Source organism: Chionomys nivalis, chromosome 8, assembly GCF_950005125.1.
Source record: "Chionomys nivalis chromosome 8, mChiNiv1.1, whole genome shotgun sequence".
NCBI classification, from domain to species: Eukaryota; Metazoa; Chordata; class Mammalia; order Rodentia; family Cricetidae; genus Chionomys; species Chionomys nivalis.
This window is the reverse complement of record NC_080093.1, coordinates 23,892,223-23,913,250: the sequence shown is the minus strand read 5'-3', so window position 1 is coordinate 23,913,250 and position 21,028 is coordinate 23,892,223. Positions and strand designations below refer to the sequence as shown.

General features: G+C 41.9%; 1 protein-coding gene across 2 annotated transcripts in view; it reads right to left on the bottom strand.

Moving 5' to 3' along the window:
- The window catches only part of Htr7 (5-hydroxytryptamine receptor 7), a 91,700-nt gene that overhangs the window by 8,379 nt on the left and 62,293 nt on the right, over positions 1 to 21,028 (bottom strand). For both annotated transcript variants that reach the window (XM_057778488.1, XM_057778489.1), the window contains one exon: positions 1,331 to 2,086. In XM_057778488.1, coding sequence (XP_057634471.1) covers positions 1,331 to 2,086 — 756 coding nt within the window. The remainder of the gene's footprint in view (positions 1 to 1,330; positions 2,087 to 21,028) is intronic.

Below are 21,028 nucleotides of genomic sequence, written 5' to 3'. Positions count from 1 at the left end.
AAGACTTGCAGGCCTAGTATGGAGGTTATGTGGGATCTAGACTTAGCTGAGACCTAATTGTGAGACATGTCACTTGCCCAGGCAAACTAACAGGGAAGGTCCCTCTGAACTAAAGCCCTCAAACTTCTCTGCTCAGTTCTTTTCTATTCCCATTCCTCATAACACAGGAATATATTCTCCACCAGAACCTTTTACGGTTTCATCCCAAGTTTCTTTCCTCTCTCAATGGTCAAATCTCCTCTATATAACTTTCTTTTATATAAAAAAGTCTTCATTCTACCTGATGACCACACTACCATCTTGCCTCTCACCTCTGTAACAATACCAAATTTGTTAATAGGTGAGTTACTTGAGAAACTCTCAAGTCCTTACTAACATCAGCTCTTTGTAGCACGTTTTCAGATCTCAACTCCCATTGGTCCCTAGACTATCAGGAATGTCTCCCAGAGAGTCCCAAAACCTTGACAGTTCCGGTAGGAATCAGGTCCTGGACGCCAAGACAGGAAGCACTTCTTGACGGCTCAGTGGCAAGGGCCTTGTCCCAGCATGCCATCTCCTAGATGGATGAAGTTCCATACCCGAAAAATAAAAACAATAAATAAAGTAAAAAATAAAAAGGCACTTCTTCCTCAAAAGAGGCATTTCTCTAGGAACTATGAGATCAACAAGAAAGGTTTGAGACAAGGAAGTAACAAAAGCAATGAAAATGGCAATGTCATAGGAATTCAGATACAGGGACAGACATAACTAAGATGTTATTTATGATGAAAGAAATGGAGACTATCACTTTCCATGCCACCAGTCACATGAACTGAAATTCATCAAAAAACCAGTCTCTTCTTCCCTTTCAAATACCTAAATATCCTAGGTTTTGTTGTTTTGTTTTCTGTTTTTTTTTTCTTTTTTATTGAATTTTTTATTGAGCTCTACATTTTTCTCTGCTCCCCTCCCTGACTCTCCCTCTCCCCCCTTCAAACTTCCCCCAAGGTCCCCATGCTCCCAGTTTACTCAGGAGATCTTGTCTTTTTCTACTTTCTACTTCCCACTTCCCACGTAGATTAGATCTATGTAAGTCTCTCTTAGTGTCCTCATTGTTCTCAGAGGTCTCTGGGATTGTGGTTTGTAGGCTGGTTTTCTTTGCTTTATGTTTAAAAACCACCTATGAGTGAGTTTTTAACCTCAATACAAGTGAGTGAAAGTATTCTGAACTCACACCTGATATCTGGTAGAACATAGGTTAGCCACTGGTTCAGGGAGCTCTTCCCAACATTAAAGAAGCTGCATGAAAGGGGGTGAGGCATAAAAGGGTGATAATGATAAGTAACCTTACAGCACAAACTCGACTCTCCCGGGCCTCTCAGCAAGTTTCAGGGCCTCGTGCATGCCTGCCGCAGAGAGCTTCCGATTGATATTCCGGTATTGGCACTGGAGGAGGCTGCGGTAGGTGGTCCTCAGGTCCCGGTTGAAGAAGGCATATATAAAAGGGTTAATGAGAGAGTTTGCATAGCCCAGCCACAGACATGTCCTCTCCACCCACAGCGGAATGCAGCTGCAGGCGGTGCCACAGATAAAGGGCCTTGCTGTGGACAAGAGGAAAAACGGCAGCCAGCACACTGTGAAGGCTCCCACGATGATCCCCAAGGTGGTGGCTGCTTTCTGTTCCCTCTTGAAGATGGAGATGTTTTTCCTTTCGTGTTTGAGCAGTCTTGAAAGATTTGCACACTCTTCAACCTCCTTCTGGAGCTTCACCACACCATTCAGAGAGATGACGCTCTCCGGTTGCACGCGCGGGAAGCCTGGGAACTTGTGTTTGGCCGCGCTCTTCCTGGCGGCCTTGTAAATCTGATAGTACATGAACAGCATGACCGACATAGGGATATAAAACGCCACGGCGGTGGAGTAGATCGTGTAGCCAAAATCCTGGCTAATCAAGCACACTTTGTCATCGTTCACATTCTGAGCCCATCCGAAGAGCGGAGGTAAGGTGATGGAGGCCGAGAGAAGCCAGACCGACAGAATCATTTTGGCCATGCACCTCCCGTTCTGCCTCACAGGGTATGTGAGGGGTCTCGTGATCCCAAGATACCTAGCAGAGAGATGGAAAGATAAGAGCTGAATACAGTCATCACTGGACACCCATGAAATGCTACCGGCCAGGCTCTGGTAGCAATTCTCATAACAGTAGGACCACTGCTTCCATTTTGCAGGAAGGTAAACTGGGGCTCTCCCACTTTACCTCTCTATTCCGTAGGTCATGCCCTTTGGTAAAGTTAGCCATGTTTTACTTACACCTTGTAGATTCTGACAACCAAGGCAGCCAAGGAGGTAAAGGTGAAAGGCCTGCATCCTCCCGTGACCACCACCATTCAAACCAGGGTTAAGACATCACTCCTTGTGTGCAGACATCTTCACAGCTTAGTAAAGGTCTGTCACGCTGATGTCATATGTCTCCCTCATCTACACAATCCTAATTCTGGCCAGCTTTAATTCCGTCCAATGTCCCCTTGGCAGTAGAGCCTGTAAGATCACTGAATTGTGAGCTATTTGAGGACTCTCAGGATTTGGAAATGGAAACAGGAGTAGGAAGTGATTATTTTTTATTGCCATAAAATTCTCACAAAACAGTAACATCAAAGGAACATTCTTTGACATTAAAAGCAGCCTGCCTTGTGCTGCAGTTCTGAGATGGTCCACAGAAAGGGGACAGCCCTCATAAAGAATAGGCAAATGCACCGTCATCCCTCTGTGAGCATCTAGAGAACGAATAGGTCTGCATTTCTTTTATCAGAGATTTACAATGCCAAAGGGACAAGGCAGACAGACAAAAACATACACTGTGAAATGTTTGACTAAAGGCTCAATGTTTGTAAACGTTTGGAATTTCTCTCTGTGTATTTAATGGTATTGAGAAAAGCTTATGATTCTGCTGGGGTTTTGCCCCCCTCATGCACGTGGAAGATCCACTATTAAAGCACATAAAGCAAGGCTCCAGTTACCAACCAGCAGCTCTTTTTCTGCAAGCTTTCAAATGGTAGAAGAAAGGAAAAACCTGATAACATCCCTGATGCTTAAGTTATCCCACAGAAGGTCAAAATCATGCTTCTTTTTGATGAAAATTAGCATGTCTACATCATTTACAAAACAGAGGTACAGTAAAAATGAACAAGTCAGATTTGCTTATTCACCATGAATAGATATTCTCTCCTTCATTCCTTCAGCAAGTTTGAGTGTTTCTGGAATTGGCTCTAAGGTCCCGAGATCCCAAAGTTGTTCAAATCCCTTATGTGAATATTGCATAATGTACTTACACACACACACACACACACAGTCTTTGACTCAAACCATGTCTAGATGATATATAACACCTAGTCAGATATAAACACTATGTAGATAGTTGCCATAGAGTATTGGGAATCCTGGCAAGAAGAAGGTGAGTCTGTACATATTCAGGACAGATACAATTATCATAGGCCTAACCACTTGGCATGTAATCTGTGGTTGACTGCATCTACTGATTAAGAAATCACAACACAAAGGTTTGACCATATTAATGAAACTGTTTCTATATGCCACACACTGTCTAAAATGTTGAGTATACAGCAATAAATCAAAGAGATAAAATCTTTTGAAAGCAGCACCAAGTGAAATTATGAAGAGAAGAGGGAAGAGCTGTAGCACAGTTAGTAAACAGGCATTTTTCCGTGCTTTCTACTTAGGTGGTTGTTACATAGTTTCTTCATTTCATAAGTTTTACCTTCCTAGTTCTTGGCAAGAATTGTCCATAACCACAGGCTTATCATCTGAAGTTAGAACCACTTTTTGGATCCCAACAGGATAAAAAAGACCAAGGATGCTTTCCTAAGAATTCAAGAATCACGACCATGTGGCTATCCAATCAAGCAGGTGCTTGTCTGAAAGCCTCATCCCTACTGGCGAGCTGACACAGTGCTGGAAAGCATTGTGCACACTATGGGGGGGGCGGGTAGAGGGGAATAATCATCAGCCATACCCACCTGTGCACTTTAAAAAGCTATACTAATGCCCAGCCTGGAAAAACATATGGTAGCATGAATGTCATTGGAGTGACCAATTGCCTTCTGACTGTATTCAGTGCCAGCTCCACAAGTTAACACCCATTCCTGGCACAATTATTAGGGTGAGGAACATGTGGCTAGACACATCATTGACCTTAGCAGAGTGTCTATTACTATTACTCTGCTAAATGAGATAGTAGAAATTTAATGATTTATCCTTATACCCATGAATTGGTGCATTTCTCAGCCCTCACCACAGCAGCTTCTTTCTGCAATAGATGATGATTGACACAGAGGCCCACCCTCAGTCAGGGTGCAGGGAACAAAAGACTGGACGCTCAACTGCAAATGGAACATCTAGTTCACAAGCTTTCTTCTCAAGGATCAGGGACCATTATGGAAGAGGGAGCAGAAAGATTTGAAGAGCCATTTGTAGTAGATAACACAGGGAAGGTGTGTCTTCTGGAACAGGAAGGGTGTTGCACATATGGGTTCACAGCAGCCATTGACAGGATGCACAAGATAAGTGCATCTGTGTAAGCTTCAGCCAAGCAAATTCTCACTGAAGATGGGGGGGTAGTGTTTACATAGCCCCACCCCTAGCTGAAGAGCTATTGGCAATTGGCAGCCGTTGAGAGAGGAAGAGTCGGTTTTCTAAGTATATCTACCTAATAGATAAACTATGACAGAGAGGAAGGCCACATATACAAGAAAATACAGGCAGGACAATTTGGACTCCATGGGTTAAACATAACATGTTGAGTAGGTGGGAAATGGGTAGATCTGGAAGGAGTTGGGTAAGGGATGAACATGATGAAAATATGTTGTATGAAATTCTTAAAGAACTAATTTTAAAAGATATGTACATCAGAAGCATGGGCTATTCCCTTCACAAGAGCAAAGAAGAGCAAGGGAAAATGACAGGAAACTAGGGACAACCTTCGAAAGCAATGGCCCAGTGATCTAGTTCCTCCAACAAGGTCCCACCTCGCAAAGTTTCAAGAACTTCTTGAAATACTGCCACCATCTTGATGTGGGAGGCCCTTCTGTAGATGTGTTGTTTTTATTTGTTAATGAATAAAGCTGATTTGGCCTATAGCAGAGAAGAATATAGCCGTGCTGGAAGGGATATATATAGAGAGAAGGCAGAGTCAGGGAGACACCATGTAGCTGCCGTAGGAGCCAGATGCTGGAACCTTACTGGGTAAGCCACAGCCTCGTGGAAATACACGGAATAAAAGAAATGGGCTAACTGAAGATGGAATAGTTACTTAATAAGAAGCTTGAGTTAATAGGTCAAATAGTGTTGTAATTAATATAGTTTCTGTGTGATTATTTGAGTCTGGGCAGCCGGCCAGGAAACATATGAGTAGTCTCCTTTTACACCACCTGGGAAATAAGCACCCAACACATGAGCCTATGGGGGACATTTCATATCCAAACTGTAACAATGTTTATGTGACAGTCAACTTTAAGTGAGTCTCCTGTGTATTGTCTCTTCTCTTCCCTGATGGTCAAACATGAATGGCAGACACACCATGCCATAGCTGATTGTCTTGTTGCTTCTTGCTGGTACATACTGTCTAATTTAACACTTTAAGAATGTAGTTACCAATAATAATAATAATAAAATTAATAAATAATGTAGTTACCAAACAGTAACTGAGCAGTTTTATGGGAAAGGGATATTTTTATGAAAATCTATTTCATACATTCTTATTCCCATTGTTCTTTGTGTAGTTATATACATGTGTACTTACCTACCAGATAGTCTCTGTAGAAAATGTTTCTGGTTCTAGTTTGTTTCTGCAATTAGATTACAAGAACTATACAATATTTGTAGAGGAAAATAAAGAGCTGTAATAAAATACTTCACTCTTGGGGAAAATACTAGACGAGTAAATGTAGAGAAAAAGGAGAAAGGAAAATGAGCCAGGAAGAAAGAATCAGGGCAAAGGAAAATATAAAGGAAAAAGAAACATTAAGATTTATTTGTTTTATGTAGAATTATGTCAGCTACAAGCTACAGAAATAAATATCTGTAAAAATTTTAAATAATAGTAAACCCCACACACGCAAAAAATAAAAGACATTGGAATTGTTAGGAGCCTCATGATTAAGCTGATTTTGCCTTAATGCTGAATGCAGTTGCTGCGCTGTGTCTATAGCCCTGGCTTTAACTTGACCAACCAGTACAACCATAAAGCCAAGGTCTAGAGAGATCTAGAGAACTGAGAAGGGTTCACGTGGTTCCCCAGGTGACCACCAGGTGGCACTGACACACCACCTTACACCTACTTACGGGGCGAGGGGTTTGAGTTGGGGGATAAAACAGGTACAGATTCCAAGGAGCCAGTACAATTGCTCAAGGCAGTAAGTTACATTTTATTTGGATGACTTCAAAGCAAAAAGTAAGCATCTATTTAAAGGCAAGTGTACCTCTGTTTTCTTCACAAGCCCCTTGCCAGAACAAGGATGCTTCAAGCTCAATCAAAAATTCAGCCTTTCTGCTGCCTACATAAATAATACAAAATTTACAAATATTTGTCATCAGAGATTAACCAATGATGTACTAAATAATATCTCAGAATACCAGACATTCTCATAGGAGTGCCTGCCCATACATGTTAGCACATTTAACTAACATTTCAGGAGTGGGAGCCAGAACATAGTTAGAATGCCCTCGGCGTACTATTGTGGAATAATCTTTTTGTACACTGGGAATGTGTGCCATTTGTATTGCTTTAATAAAAGCTGAATAGCCAATAACTAGACAGGATTTGGGGGGTAGAAAGAATGCTGAGAAGAAGAAGGGGAGACACCAGAGGACACAGAGCAGCAGCATGGGCGTTACAAAGTAAAGGTGACCACACCACATTAAAAGACACTGATTTTAAAAAGGGGGAGTGTTAAACTAAGTAAACTAAGTTAAGAGTTAGTTAGAAACAAGCCTAAAGCCGGGCGGTGGTGGCACACGCCTTTAATCCCAGCACTCGGGAGGCAGAGGCAGGCGGATCTCTGTGAGTTCGAGGCCAGCCTGGTCTACAAGAGCTAGTTCCAGGACAGGCACGAAAAGCTACGGAGAAACCCTGTCTCAAAGATAAAAAAAAAAAAAAGGAAGGAAGGAAGGAAGGAAGGAAGGAAGGAAGGAAGGAAGGAAGAAAGAAAGAAAGAAAGAAAGAAAGAAAGAAAGAAAGAAAGAAAGAAAGAAAGAAAGAAAGAAACAAGCCTAAGCTATTGGCCAAGCTTTCATAATACATCTTTGTGTTATGATTTGGGAGCTGGCTAATGGAACAAAGAAAGGCTAGCTACAGTATACAAATTATGTTCCATAAACACTGTCATGCTTTGACTGTATCCTTGTCACACCCTACAAAAAAGAGGTCCCCAGGCCATATTCCATTCTGTAAGACTTCAGAAAGTTAAAATCAACTGAAAGATAACATACACACCCCCAAGTGTTCCCTAAAGTGTCTAGATATAAAATAAATAAAGCCAATAGTGTATTTTTAGATAATTTAAATATAAATATTATAAAGATTAAGCTCTTCAACAACAAAGGACTTTAAATATTACTTTAAAAGCTTTAAAAGTAATCAGGACCTACATAAAGAAACTTAAAATATTATTTAAATACATAAAAGAACACTTAAATCCATGAAGAAAAATGATTTTTGTCTTTAAGAAGAATACCTAGTACTATGCCAATTTTCCTTTAATATCTATAATCCTTAAAATATCATACAGGCCCAGCTGGATAACATTCCAGGACTTCTGTTAGGTTGGCCAGATGACGTCACAGCTTAAGTCAATGTGTAAAAATGGACACGTACTCTGAAAAGGAATGCGACGTGATGGTTATCTCACTGAAGTCAGTAGAGAAGTCACAGAAATAAACTGTTCATATGAAAATGAGCACAGGCGAGGTGCTGAGCTGTAGCTCGACGATGGAGCTCTTGTTTAGTCCGCAAGGCCCTGAGCTCAGTTCCCAACACCACAGAAACCAAAATCTACAACACAGTAGATACTATTAGTCACGACTTCTCGGACTTTGTGACTAAGAGGAGGTGTGCTGTCTCATAAATTGGTTCAACTATATGGGGGGGGGGGGGTAACGCTAAATGGGCCACTTTAAATCAGTAAGAAAAGGTTCAAGAGCTTTGCATTCTGTCAACTTACTAGTCAGCACGGTTAAAACAACACTTTTACCTTCTTAAATATAAATCCCAGATGGGCCAAATATTATCATGTCAAAAAATTAATACATTTATAATTTTTTATTTTTATTTAAATTAATAAGAATAATAATGATGGTGCTGACTGGAGAGATGACTCAGAAACTAAGAGCACTTGCTGCTCTTGCACAGGACCCAAATTTGGTTCCTAGCACTTAGATCAGGTGGCTCACAACTACCTATAACCCACCTACAGGGGATATCATGCCCTCTTCTGGCCTCCATGGGCATCTGTATATACATGTGCAATACACACATCACAATACATACATCACACAAATAAAAATAAACCTTGAAAAATTAACAAATGGCATTTATTTAAATTTTAAAAACACTACATGAACAATTAAAACTCAAATTACAAACATCTCCCAGCAGCTCCAGCACTGGCTACAGACCCAGGGGACAGACTAGTCCTGCACCAGGGTTAAGGCAGCTCTCAGACCTCACCAAAGGAGTTTCTTTGTGTAGTGGACAGCAGTTCATACAGAACTGGTCAAGATACAGAAATAAATGACTGGAGATTTATAGCCACAAATGGGACATCTGTATCACACCCTCCCCAAAGCTAAAGAACCATTATGGAAAAGAAGGTGGATAGATTGTAAGAGCCAGAAGTCAGAAAGGACTAGAACAAACCAGTACATTCTGGACATGTCAGTACCACTGCTTGTGAGATCACAGCAGCTCTTGTTGCCTGCACAAGACCTAAACAAGATTAAGCCAGACAACACTCAAGCATAGAGCAGGAAGGGGTTCATGAGCCTCCACCCCTAACTAAAGAGCTCTGAGCAGCTAATGGTTTCTGAGGAAGAAAAAGCCAGTTTTCTCTGAGGATATAGGTCCTGGTATGTAGAACATGCTCCCGTGGATGATGGTCCTACACTCAGAAGAATATGAAGACCACAGATTGGAGTTGATGGGTTACTAAATACTTTCCAAGTGAACAGGAAGTTTGAAGATAGGGGGATGGGGATTTTCATTGCCGTGAAGAGACACCAGGACCACGGCAACTCTTAAAAGAAAACATTTCATTGAGGTGGCTCGTTTACAGTTTCAGAGGTTCATCCCATTATCATCGTGGCAGGGAGCATGGGGGAACACAGGGAACACAGTACTGGACAGACATCTGAGAGTCCTACATTTTGTAGGCAACAAGAAGTCAACAGAGACACTCAGTTGCATAGGAAACCACAAAGCCCACCCCCACAGTGACACATTTCCTCCAACAAGGCCATATCCGCTCCAACAATGCCACACCTCCTGGTAGCACTCCCCCTGTGAGATTATTGGAGGTCAATTACTTTCAAACTACCACAAGGATCAATATGGGAGGAGTTAAGGGGAGGAGCTGAGGGTGAATAAATTCAACACAGTGTGAAATTCTCACAGAAATAAAAACCGTTTTAAAAATAATAACAGTCAAATAAAAGTGAGATTCAAATGGAAATATTCTTAGAACAAAAAGACAATCGTCCCAATGAAATCATTGAAGTAACTGACCAAAGAAGAAAACACTAGTGGCCCAATATACAAATCAAATAGACATACTGCATATACTCTGACCATTCACAAGGTGTAAGACAAAATCCATCTGAGAAAGCAGGGAAGCAGGAACTCCATTACTCTGCTACAAGAAGGGACAGAGATGGAAGGGTGGAGGACAGTTTGCCAATTGACATGCATCATTTTGGCTCAGAAATCAGACTTGGAGAATGTGTCTTGAGAAAGTTGTGCAAAATCAAAATGATCAATTTATAAAGCTGTTAACAAAGACAGAGGGGGAAAGCTGCCATTTAACACTTTGACAAGAGATAGACAAATCACATACTCTAGGATGTGATGTCCTCAGTGGTCCAAAGGCATTGTGCTCACCTGTATTGAATGACATAGAAACACAAAAGAAGAGTGGATAGAAAATAGCATCCAGCCCTCAGAGAAAAGCAATGGATTATTATATTACACCTTAGCTTTTCATGTATATTTAGGTATATGTTTATTTACATGCATTTATAATGATATGTTCACAGAATTGCACAGCAAAATGTCAATAGAAATTTTATCTGAGATGTACAGACTTCAGTGGTTTTAAATTTTTATTTACAGTGTTCACCCTTGAAGATTTTTTTAAAGTGATCATATGAAAATGTTGTTTTTCACTTTAAGAACAAAATAGGATATTTAAGAGCATTCTAACATTCCTAAATTGCCTGAAGTATTCTAACAGAGACAATATAGCACATAAAATCCTTTAAAAGTGGATAATTAAATCTTATATTGTTTTATTTGATTAGCATGTCAAAAGTGTTTTATTACATTCACAGATTTGCACAATGGAACTCAAGAGTATTTAAAGTCCTATAATTAACTATATAAAGTAATATTGCTATTCAGGGAAGTATTTATTCAAATTATACATTCATTCTCCCCAAACCTTGTATAGGATAAAATTTACCTTCAACGTGGAGAATGAAAAAAAAGGGGGGGAAAATCATAGATTAATTTTGAATATTCCTCAATTCTGTACAGTTAATATTTATCACACTAACATTTAATTAGAAATCAAGGTCCTCATGAAGTCTTTAGAAATGAACTTTAAAATACATACAAATGTTAAAATACAGTACATCTCAGAGACAAAGATGCCAAAGTAATACATAATTGAGGAATGTAAGCTCACGATAGGGGTCTGACTGAAGTAGGAGATTGAAGGAAAGAGGATTAAGGAGCTATAATCCACCTAGAGAGGGATTGGAAACAAGCGAACTCTGCTGCAGGCCTCCTGTTCTAGCTGTATAGAAATGTAGATAATGGCCCTTAATTAAATGGTTTTTCCCGCATTTCACTGCTGAGGAATCATACCAAGGGTAAAAGAAATGGGTGGAACTATTCTCAAGGACAGTGATTCTTAAGCACGCACAGCTGAAAGAAGGACTTTCACACACTCAGAAAGCCTCTTCCACAGACTTGCTCCCTTATGGGAAGAAAACTCCAGCCACGGGAGAGGTCCCCCAAAATGGTCAGCAGCAAAAGCAGCTTCTGAAACATGGGATTCTAAAACTGCCTTTCTCTTCGCAGAAGGTTTGGGGGCCCAGGAACGTCTGTGTACACGAGGTTGACTACATGGTGTCTTCACTGCAGACACTGCCTGGTGTCTCCATCTGTCAGTTTTTACCTCTATTTCCTATGTTCTGTCTTAGCTGCCAGTGTGGCCTGAGGAAGCCACAATGAAACACGTTTCTTGTCTCATGTTTTAGCTCTGTCCGAGGACTGAGCTAACTGAGATAGTCTTAGATTTTATGTCTTACTCAAATTAGAGAGGTTTTGAGTATGTAATACCCAACAAGGTTTTAGAAACCATCCTGCCACCATTCACATCAAGAGATAAAACAGATACATGCTGTGGGACAATCGTCTGTACCCTGTCACTTGGGTTTTAAATAAACACTGATTGGCCAGTAGCCAGGCAGGAAGTATAGCCTGGGCTACCAGGCAGGAAGCAGAGGCAGAGTAAGGAGAACAAGAGAATTCTGGGAAGAGAAAAAGTCAGTCTGCAGTCATCACCCAGACGGGGAGGAAGTCAGACACAGAGCAAGCAAGATGTGACTGCCTCGCCGAAAAAGGTGCCAAGCCATGTGTCTAACACAGACAAGAATTATGGGTTAATATAAGTTATAAGAGTTAATAAGAAGCCTGAGATACTAGGCCAATCAGTTTATAATTAATGTAGACCTCTGTGTGTTTATTTGGGACTAAACAGCTGTGGGACCTGGTGGGACAGAAACATCAGTCAACACATTTATGCATATAAATTAAAATTATTATGCTTATATGCACATGCGAAATCAAAATAAAATCCTCCAAAAAATATCTTCTATTATAATTACTCTCTTCTAGCTTCTGTTTCATTTTATTCTGTTTCAGACTTTTTAGTGTGTGGCTGTTTGTGTGTGTGAGTCTCTATGTGTGTTAGTCTCTGTGTGGGTGTGACTGTAGAGGTGTGTATCTGTGTGTCTATATGAGTGTATGTGTGTGTCTGTATGTGGGTGTGTCTGAGTCTTTGTGTGTGGTGTGTGTCTGAGTCTGTGTGTGGGTGTGAGTCTCTGTGTAAGGGTGTGTATCTGTGTGTCTATGTGAGTGTATGTGTGTGTGTATGTGAGTGTGTATCTCTAAGTCGATTTGACTGTGAAAGGGGGTGTCTGTTTGTAGGTATGTGTCTGTGTCTGTGGGTGTGTCTGAGTCTCTGTGTGGTGTATGTCTGTGTGTGTCTGTGTGGTGTGTCTGTGTGCACGTGTGCTCATGCACATGTGGAAGCCACAGGCTGACTTCAGTTCTCCACCTTATCTTTTTGAGGCAGGCTCTCTCACTGGACCCAGCATTCACCAAATGGCTAGATGAGCTGCCAGTAAAACTCCAGGAATCTGCCTCTCTGGGCCTCCTCAGCACTTGCAATCTTGCCTGACTTTGTTACCTGGATGCTGGAGATCAGTCCTCGTGTCTACACACCAGTCTTTACCAACTACAACATTCCTCAACCCCTGTTTAGGGCATTTTAAATGCTGATTCTTTTCCTTCTATTTGCAATGATTGGGATCAATCAAGAGTCTTGCACATGAGAGCAAGTGCTCCACCACTGAGCTATATCCTCAGCTCTCAAATGCTGATCTTAATGGCCAATATTGATCTCATAAGCCAATATTGAAAGGGCAAAAATTTGAAAAAGTAATAGTGTTCGATAAATATATGGAAAGATGTTCACCATCACACATCAGGATGGAAATACACATAAAAAGAATTAAAGATAATGACTATGATGATTAAAATTCATAATGTTCTGTTATGAAGCAGCTACAGTTTCCATAAACCACTGGTAGGAGGCCAAAATACAGTACCTTTGCAAAACTGTTGAAGGACTTTTTCTGATTATGCCACCTACAAAAGTTAATAATATACATTCTATGATCCAGCAATTCTTCTGGATAAGGAATGACACTAATCCAAATTAACAAACACAGGTACAAGACTGTTCACAGAAACACATTGGTTATGGCCTCAAATGAAAACATCATATTCTATACAATTGAAATGAGCACGGTCCCATGAATACAGTGGAGCTACAGATGCATCATGCTGACAGGGTGGGAGTCTATGAAACGATGAGGGTGAACCATCTACAGCCTGGCCATCAATGTCTGCTTCCCACAAACAGTGCTGAGCTATAGCAGCCCAAAACAAAAGAAAACCCACACTTTAAGACCAGACAAAGCTAGTCTAAGGAGACATAAACATAATAGAGACTAGCTGGGGTAAAGGGATTTATGAATGGGGAAGAATTAGATAAAAAAAAAAAACAGCAGTCTGGAAAGTCATATCCCTTTATCTAGGACTAGCAAATACATCTGTTCACTTTTTAAAAATTAAACAGGCTATTCAGCTGTGATGTGTGCAATACTCTCAATGCATGAAAATAATCTTATATTTAAAATGATTTTTAAAAATACATTAACCCTACCATTTGACTTTAACCTACATGGAGATCTGTTCTATAAAACCATTATGGAATGGTATCCCACTATTCTGTAATGCCATTCTACCCCATTTCCAAGTTGGGATTATGATTTAGAGCAGCAAACATTCTAAATTTCTTCCTCAAGCACCAATATTGAAGAAGAGAAGCAGGCAGAAGAAAAGAAAAAAAAAAGTGAAAAATCCAACCAAGTGATGTGGGAAGGTCATTTGTCAATATGTTGTTTCATTGGTTAATCAATAAAGAAAACTGCTTGGTCTGATAGGTCAGAAAATTAGGAAGGCAGAGTAAACAGAACAGAATGCTGAGAGGAAGTGAGGCAATTGCCATGCCTCTCCTCTCTGAGCCAGACGCGATGAAGCTCCAGCCCAAGATGAACGTACACTAGAATCTTCCTGGTAAGACACCACCTCGTGGTGCTACACAGATTATTAGATATGGGTTAAAGCAAGATATGAGAGTTAGCCAGTAAGAGACTAGGGCTAATGGGCCAGGCAGTGTTTAAATGAATACAGTTTGTGTGTTGTTATTTTGGGTATAAAGCTAGCCGTGCGGGAGTCGGGCGAGACGAAAAGCAGGCCCGCCACTCCTTCAACAACCAAGTGTGGAAATAGAATAGCAAAACCCTCCTGTCTGAGAAAATAAACTATTATAGAATAAAAAATAAGAGCTTCTCCTTATGGAGATACTCAGGCCAAGTTAAAACAAACCAAATCACTTAATTCCACAAACACTTTTAGATTTATATATGGCATTAGTTTATTGTTGCTATATAACACATTACTACTGTTTGGTGACTTAAACACTGCCAGAGCATCCGACAGTCCTGAAAGGCTCTGGGCACAGGTGAGCTGAGCTTTATCCCAGGTCTCATCAGGCTCAAACATGCTGACCAGGACCACAAGGTTCAGCGTCCTCCACCAAGTACCTATAATTGCTGACAGTTCACCTCCTTGCAGCTTGTAGAACTCATGGAATACACATCTCCAAGGCTACATGAGAACTCTGAATCTCCTTGACCTTCAGATCTCCCTGGAAATGGAGCTCATCTGGGTAGATCATGTCCACAAACATTCAAGGAGAAGGAACTGGACCAAGAATGTGGGCTGTAGAAGGAGAAAATTGAAGCCAGCTTGAACTTCTATCCTGTACAATAGTGGAAGCTAAGGACACGGTTTTCTATTGACAGACTTAAACCAAAAGCTACTTGCCACCTACTCAATAAGAGACAGGTATTTTTACTGTACTTTATGTGAGAAAGTTACTTTTGCTGTACTTTTTATTCAATTTTATATTTCTATTTATGTATATGAAAGCTTTCAAAAGAATTTTAGGCCACTGAAGAAAGTCATGAGAATGAAGAGTAGTATAGAAGATTAACAGCCACCCCTGTATTATGTTAATCATTTTAATTGGGTTATTACTTACATTAAACTGAATTTTCCCACCTCCAAAATGTGGCCTTTTATTCCTCAGAGAAAACATAATTGGAAAGTCAAAACATTTACAACAAATAACAAAACAGATGAGTGTCAGGAACTTTGCTTAAATGTTTTAGGAAAAATGTTAGGGAAGAAGAAAACAATTCTGGGTTATGATAGTATGGCTCCTAACCCCACCTTATCCATAGAGACAGTACTGTTAAAAGAAGGTAAGAGAATAGATTCTTTAAAATTTGGTTAATAGGGACAGCAAGGTGGCAAGGTGGCTCAGTAGATAAAGGTACTTACTACACAAGCCTAGTGACCTGGAATTAACCTCCAGACCCACATGAAAGCTGGAGGACACCCACTCTGCAAAGTTTTCCTCTGGCCTCCACTCACACTGTGACAATCTCATATTCTCTCTCCCTCCCTCCCCTCTCCTCTCTCTTTCCATATGTGTGTCTAAAATTTGTTAAAGTGTTTAAAGAGTGTCTACAGAGAATCAGACTGAGGCACAAGAAGTCAGCAAATAGAAAGTAAATGACAACCATTGAAAAACAGAAGTCCTAATATATCTCAGCAGAATTGAGGACAGCCACTAGCATTTGTCATCTCTCAGGACTGCACAGAAAGATATGCCAAGTTCCAGGAAACAGACACATCTTCTGCCTAGTGGAATATGTGCTGGGCCAGGACAGTTAATAAAAGTACAGAATAAAAGCTCACTTGCAGTGAATTCCCCTCCCTTCTCCCAACCCTACTCAGGCTTCAGAAAGCACATACAATAAGTACTGAATGCAACAAACAGAAATAAATGATATTAAACAAGGAAGAGTATCTGGAAGCATTCAATCACTCTGTGTGGGAACAAACAGTAAGTAAAAATAATAGCTAAGGAATGAGCAAAATATCCAAAAGAATTCTTACAGCAAAGGCTTCTGTGCGAGTCACAGTACAACCTGGTACAATAATTACAACAAGAAAAGGAACCGGTAAAGAGTATGTGTAAGGCTCCAGAAGGATGGACTCGAAAATAAAACACACTTTGGAACAGAAATTTTTTCCACTGTAAGGAACATTAGCAAGTACCTGCAATCACTGGAGCAGAGGCATAAAGATTCTGAAAGAGCAGAATGAGATGGGAAAAGAAGTTATTGAGTCTGGGAAATAAATTGAGGCCAAAACACCACAAGTGTAGATCTAATGGTGAGTTAGAAGGAGCCACGATAGAACAGACAGTGCTAAAAGCAGACCATTTGTGTGAAGTAAAGGCTTGAGGCAATCATGGACACGAGCGGAGAATTTATTCAAACAATCAGAGCAAAGACGGCAGCTAAGGAGAGAGCACAAGGACAACAAGAGGACGATAATCGCAGATAATAATAACTGACGAAAGAATGGACCCAAGAAAATGCAGCAAAAAGTATGCAGGTAAACAGAAGTCGCGTGGACAGATGTGTTTACCAATGAAAAACACAATAAATTGTAAGATCAAAGAATGAATAGCACAACCAGCAAAAAGTATACAGAATAATTACCTATGATATCTACCCTGGTAAAGTTACTGAGCTTTAAGAAATGAAGAAGACCTCTAGAGGCAAGGTGGGTGGATACTGAGGAACTACATCCTTGGCTGTACTTACACTTCTAAGTGCATGCTCACACACGTGCACCTACACATTCACACACACACATACACACGCTTGTTTTAGTAGCACTTTATTCAACTCAGTATATCCTAAATATAACTTGTACATATAATCAATATAAAAGTGAGTGGGGCATGTTCTCTGCATGAAGTCTTTGAAACGCCGCTTGCATTTTGACAGCTTACCCTAATTCTCACAAACTCCGTTTGCACCATGGACAGCTCTTGATTACTATATTGGACGTGCTGTTTGAGAAGGCAATTTTCTTGTTCTTTCTAACGCATTCTTGGTGCTATTTCATGACTGTGGTACTTGCTGCTTCACTTAATTAACTATTTTAATTGTCAAAGGGATGGCTATTCCAATGCCCAGCAGAGCTCAGATCTCTCGGGTGAAGACTGTCTCTATCATTCTGTCACCACCTAGGGCCAGGTTAGAGTTCGAGGGTTGAGCCGCTACTGAGACCATGCAGATCTGAGTAGACCGTGCTGACACCCAGGGCCTTGGTGTTGTTTGAGCCTGGGCTGCTGCCAGGGGCCATATCTGGACTCGTAGCCCTGCCATAGTAGCCGCAGTCTGTTGATGTCCGTGGCTCTTGTTAACACCAAAAGCAGTGAAGATGGGCTGTGTAGAGTTGGACCTGCCCTCACTGGCTGCAGCACTAGGAAGAACTGGTCCCACCCCTCACCAACTGCACCACTCTGGGAGCTGGCTCTACACCTCCACAGGGCCAGACAGTAGAGATGTCCCTGTTGGGTGATGGCAGAGTAAGGGGTGGGGATCAGATAAACCAACCTGAAGATATGAGTAGGAGATCTAGCCCCATGGTCTGTCACACAGTGGCGTGGGTGAAAGAGAGATACAATGCTTGTCCTCCTCCCTCACCCCTCACCACCTACTGCAGGCAAGAAAAGCTTGTCCTGGGGTCACAAGAGTGGGAGAGCTGATCCTACCCCTCTTCAGCAGCAGCGCTCAGGAGAGTGAGTCCTGTACCTAGCCAGGGCAGCATAGTAGAGCTGACCCTGTTGGTTGAGACTCAGGTGATCCTGTGCAGCAAATGCTTATGGTTTATCTGGCCTCACCCTTCTTGTGCCATATGGTGAGATGGGCAAGGAGAGATGACCTCTCCCTCCCCCACTCTTCACCACCTGCGGCAGATAGGAGAGCTCGCCCTGGGGTCATGAGAGAGGGAGAACTGGCACTGTCCACACAGTCAGCAGCCAGTGCTGGGGAGAGCAGGCCTTCCACCTCTTCTGGGCAGCACAATAGAGCTGACCCTATTGGGAGAGGGGGCATAAGAGCAGGAGGACTGACCCCATATTTCCTAATCTGCCAAGTGTTGGCATGGGTGAGGAAGAAAATGCCCTACGTCCCCTCACCCCTTACCAACTGCGGCAGGTAAAAGAACTGGCCCCCGGGTCCACAAGAGCAAGAGAGCTACCCTGGCCCTCACCAGCTGCAACACACAGGAGAGCAGGCATGGCACTTGGCCCGGACAGCACGCTAGAGTAGGGATGCAGGCGAGCCAGGCTTGTGGACATGAGAGCAGGAGAGCGGTCCCTACCCCTCCCTTACATGCCATAGGATGACAAGGGTAAGGGCAATATGTCCCCCACCCCTTGCCACCTGTGACAGATGGGAGAGATGACCTCAGGGGCATGAGAACAGGAGGGCTGGGCCTGCCTCTCACCAAAGGGCAGCAATCTGGAGAGCAGGTCCAGCACATCACCTGAGCAGAACAGCAGAGATGGTTCTGGTGGTGTTAGTATGGGTGAGCTGGACGTGAGGGCCTGAGAACAGAAGAAAGGGCCCCACTCCTTGCTGTCTGCTACATTTGAGAGCTGGGAGGGGGGGTGTGTTGCTGCAGAGTTAACCTGGGTGGGGGCAATGAGGGAAAACTGACAGGCTGACAAACCCACCCACCCACGCCCAAAACCAGTGCTATAAGATAGCCACCCCAACGTCCACCGAACCTATGAACGACTGGGGCATGTAAAGATGTGAAGCAAACAGACTCGCAGATCAAGTTACAGGATTTCTCTGACACTAGGATGTCCAAGAGGAGTCCCAGTGGGTGCCCGGTATTAAGGGTACACCAGAAACCAGAGGCCTCAAAACAAACCAGTGACTCACTGGTTTGAACACTTACGAATAAAGCTGTTTGGACTAAAGGTATACTGTGTGACTCACTGGGCCACACTACAGTTTCCATGCCGAGATTTTTATTTGTTTGTTTGTTTAGTTTTCTGTTTCAGTTTGGTTTCTGGTTTGGGGGTTTTACTTTTAAATTTGGGGGGGTTGGAAGGTTGCAAGGGGCGGAGGACAGAAGCAAAGGGACAGGGAGATGAGTGGGATCAGAATGCATGATGCAAAATCCACAAAGAATAAAAAGTTAAAACATAAAAACACAATGTGGAGTCAAGTATGGAGGTACTTTAAAGGTATCCCTTTAATCCAGCACTCAGGAGGCAGAGGCATGGGGATCTCTTCAAGTTGGAAGTCAGCTTGGTCTACATAGAAAGTTCCAGGACAGCCACGGCTACATGGAGAGACCCTGTGTCAAAAAAAAAAAAAAAAAAAAAAAAAAAGTGAGAAATATATAGAACTAGGCTGAGTGTAGTAGCACAGCCTTCTAGAGGCAGAAATAGGATGGTTTGGAGTTCAGGCCTAGCCTGTGCTGCATAGTGAGAGCTTATCTTACAAAATAAATATTTACTCACAGTAGCAGATGCGAAACCACTGACTAACCAGAACACTTGGGGACATTAGTCTTATTAACTGAATTCTGAGGCTATAGTTTTGGTCCATGTTCTAAGAATCTTTCTAAGCTGTATTATGCATGTTCCTACGTAAATAGGAAAATCCTCCTGACTCTCGTAGAATTGCTTTGATGATTTCAGGAGTTACACAATCTCAGCAGCACTAATCTCTAATAACCATCCATGAGCAGAGGAATAAAGGAAAGCAAATCTAATTAATTAAAAGTCTTACTTAGCTGAGGTCAGTTAAAAATTTGTGCTGCCATGGAATATTAAAGCAGGTCTTCTACAGAGTTCTTGGGGGCATAACAATAAACATACAGGATGCTTCAAGCTGGAAACAGCTGGCGGAGACAGGTTCTGTGAATCTACAAGACCATTGGGAACCCAAGACCCTTCTTAGTCTTAAAAAGTCCCAAGACTCATCTTAATCAGACATATTTTGTAGCCTTAACACAGCTTCTGCAGAAAGTGTCCACAGCATCTGTGTTCCAGTCAAGAAGTTAGGCCAAAGCAAGAAAAAAAGACAACCAAGTCTAATTTTAAGGACGTTTCCAATAGCCAGTCCTATGAAATATTTAAACTGAAAAACATTGCCATCCTGAACAAAACTAGGATTTTACTAAAAACTAGGGGGGGGCGGCTGATGGAGAGGGGGAACTTAGAAAAGGTGTCCAGGAATTGAATACCAAGACAGTGACTGCTCAGCTGACGGAAACAATCCTGGGTTCCTGTGTCTTGTGAAAGATGGTGGGAAGCTAGAAACATGTGGAGCCAGTAAGAGAACACAATTTATTTCAAGCAATCACAGTGTCACTCCCCACTCAGCTTCCGACTCATACGTGCCTTTTATTTCTTCCTCCTCATCCAGTGTTGAAAAATTCCTCTTGCACATTTGTAAAGACAAATTTCCAGCCGTTCTTCCTCTTCCATTCCCCACAAAGTTGGTTTCTATCAGCTGATCTCTCACTCCCAAGAAACAGAGGGATGATGGGAACCTCTTCACCTCGGCCGTTGCAGTCTAGCAGAAGAGACCCTTACATACAAACTCTTGGTTACTTTACAATGTAGACCCTATAATGAACTGAAGGAACTCCTCCCCCCCCCCGCCCCTTTTGCTTTGACTGCTCAAATGTAGCTCCTTTAACAAACTAGTGTTTCCTTAGAAACACGCACTGGGCACTCATCCTCTGCCTCTGCAGTGAATCCAACCTTCCTCTCACTTATGCTTACTGTTTCTCACACCAGGCTTTCCTGCCTCATACACCATCTCCACATAACCAGATACTTTTCTCATGCAGCTCTCTTCCACCTGCTTCTCCCAATGTAGCCTCGAATTCATCCTTCAACTTTGATTCTACACCCCTCCAGACACAACTTTAAAACATTCTCCATCCAGC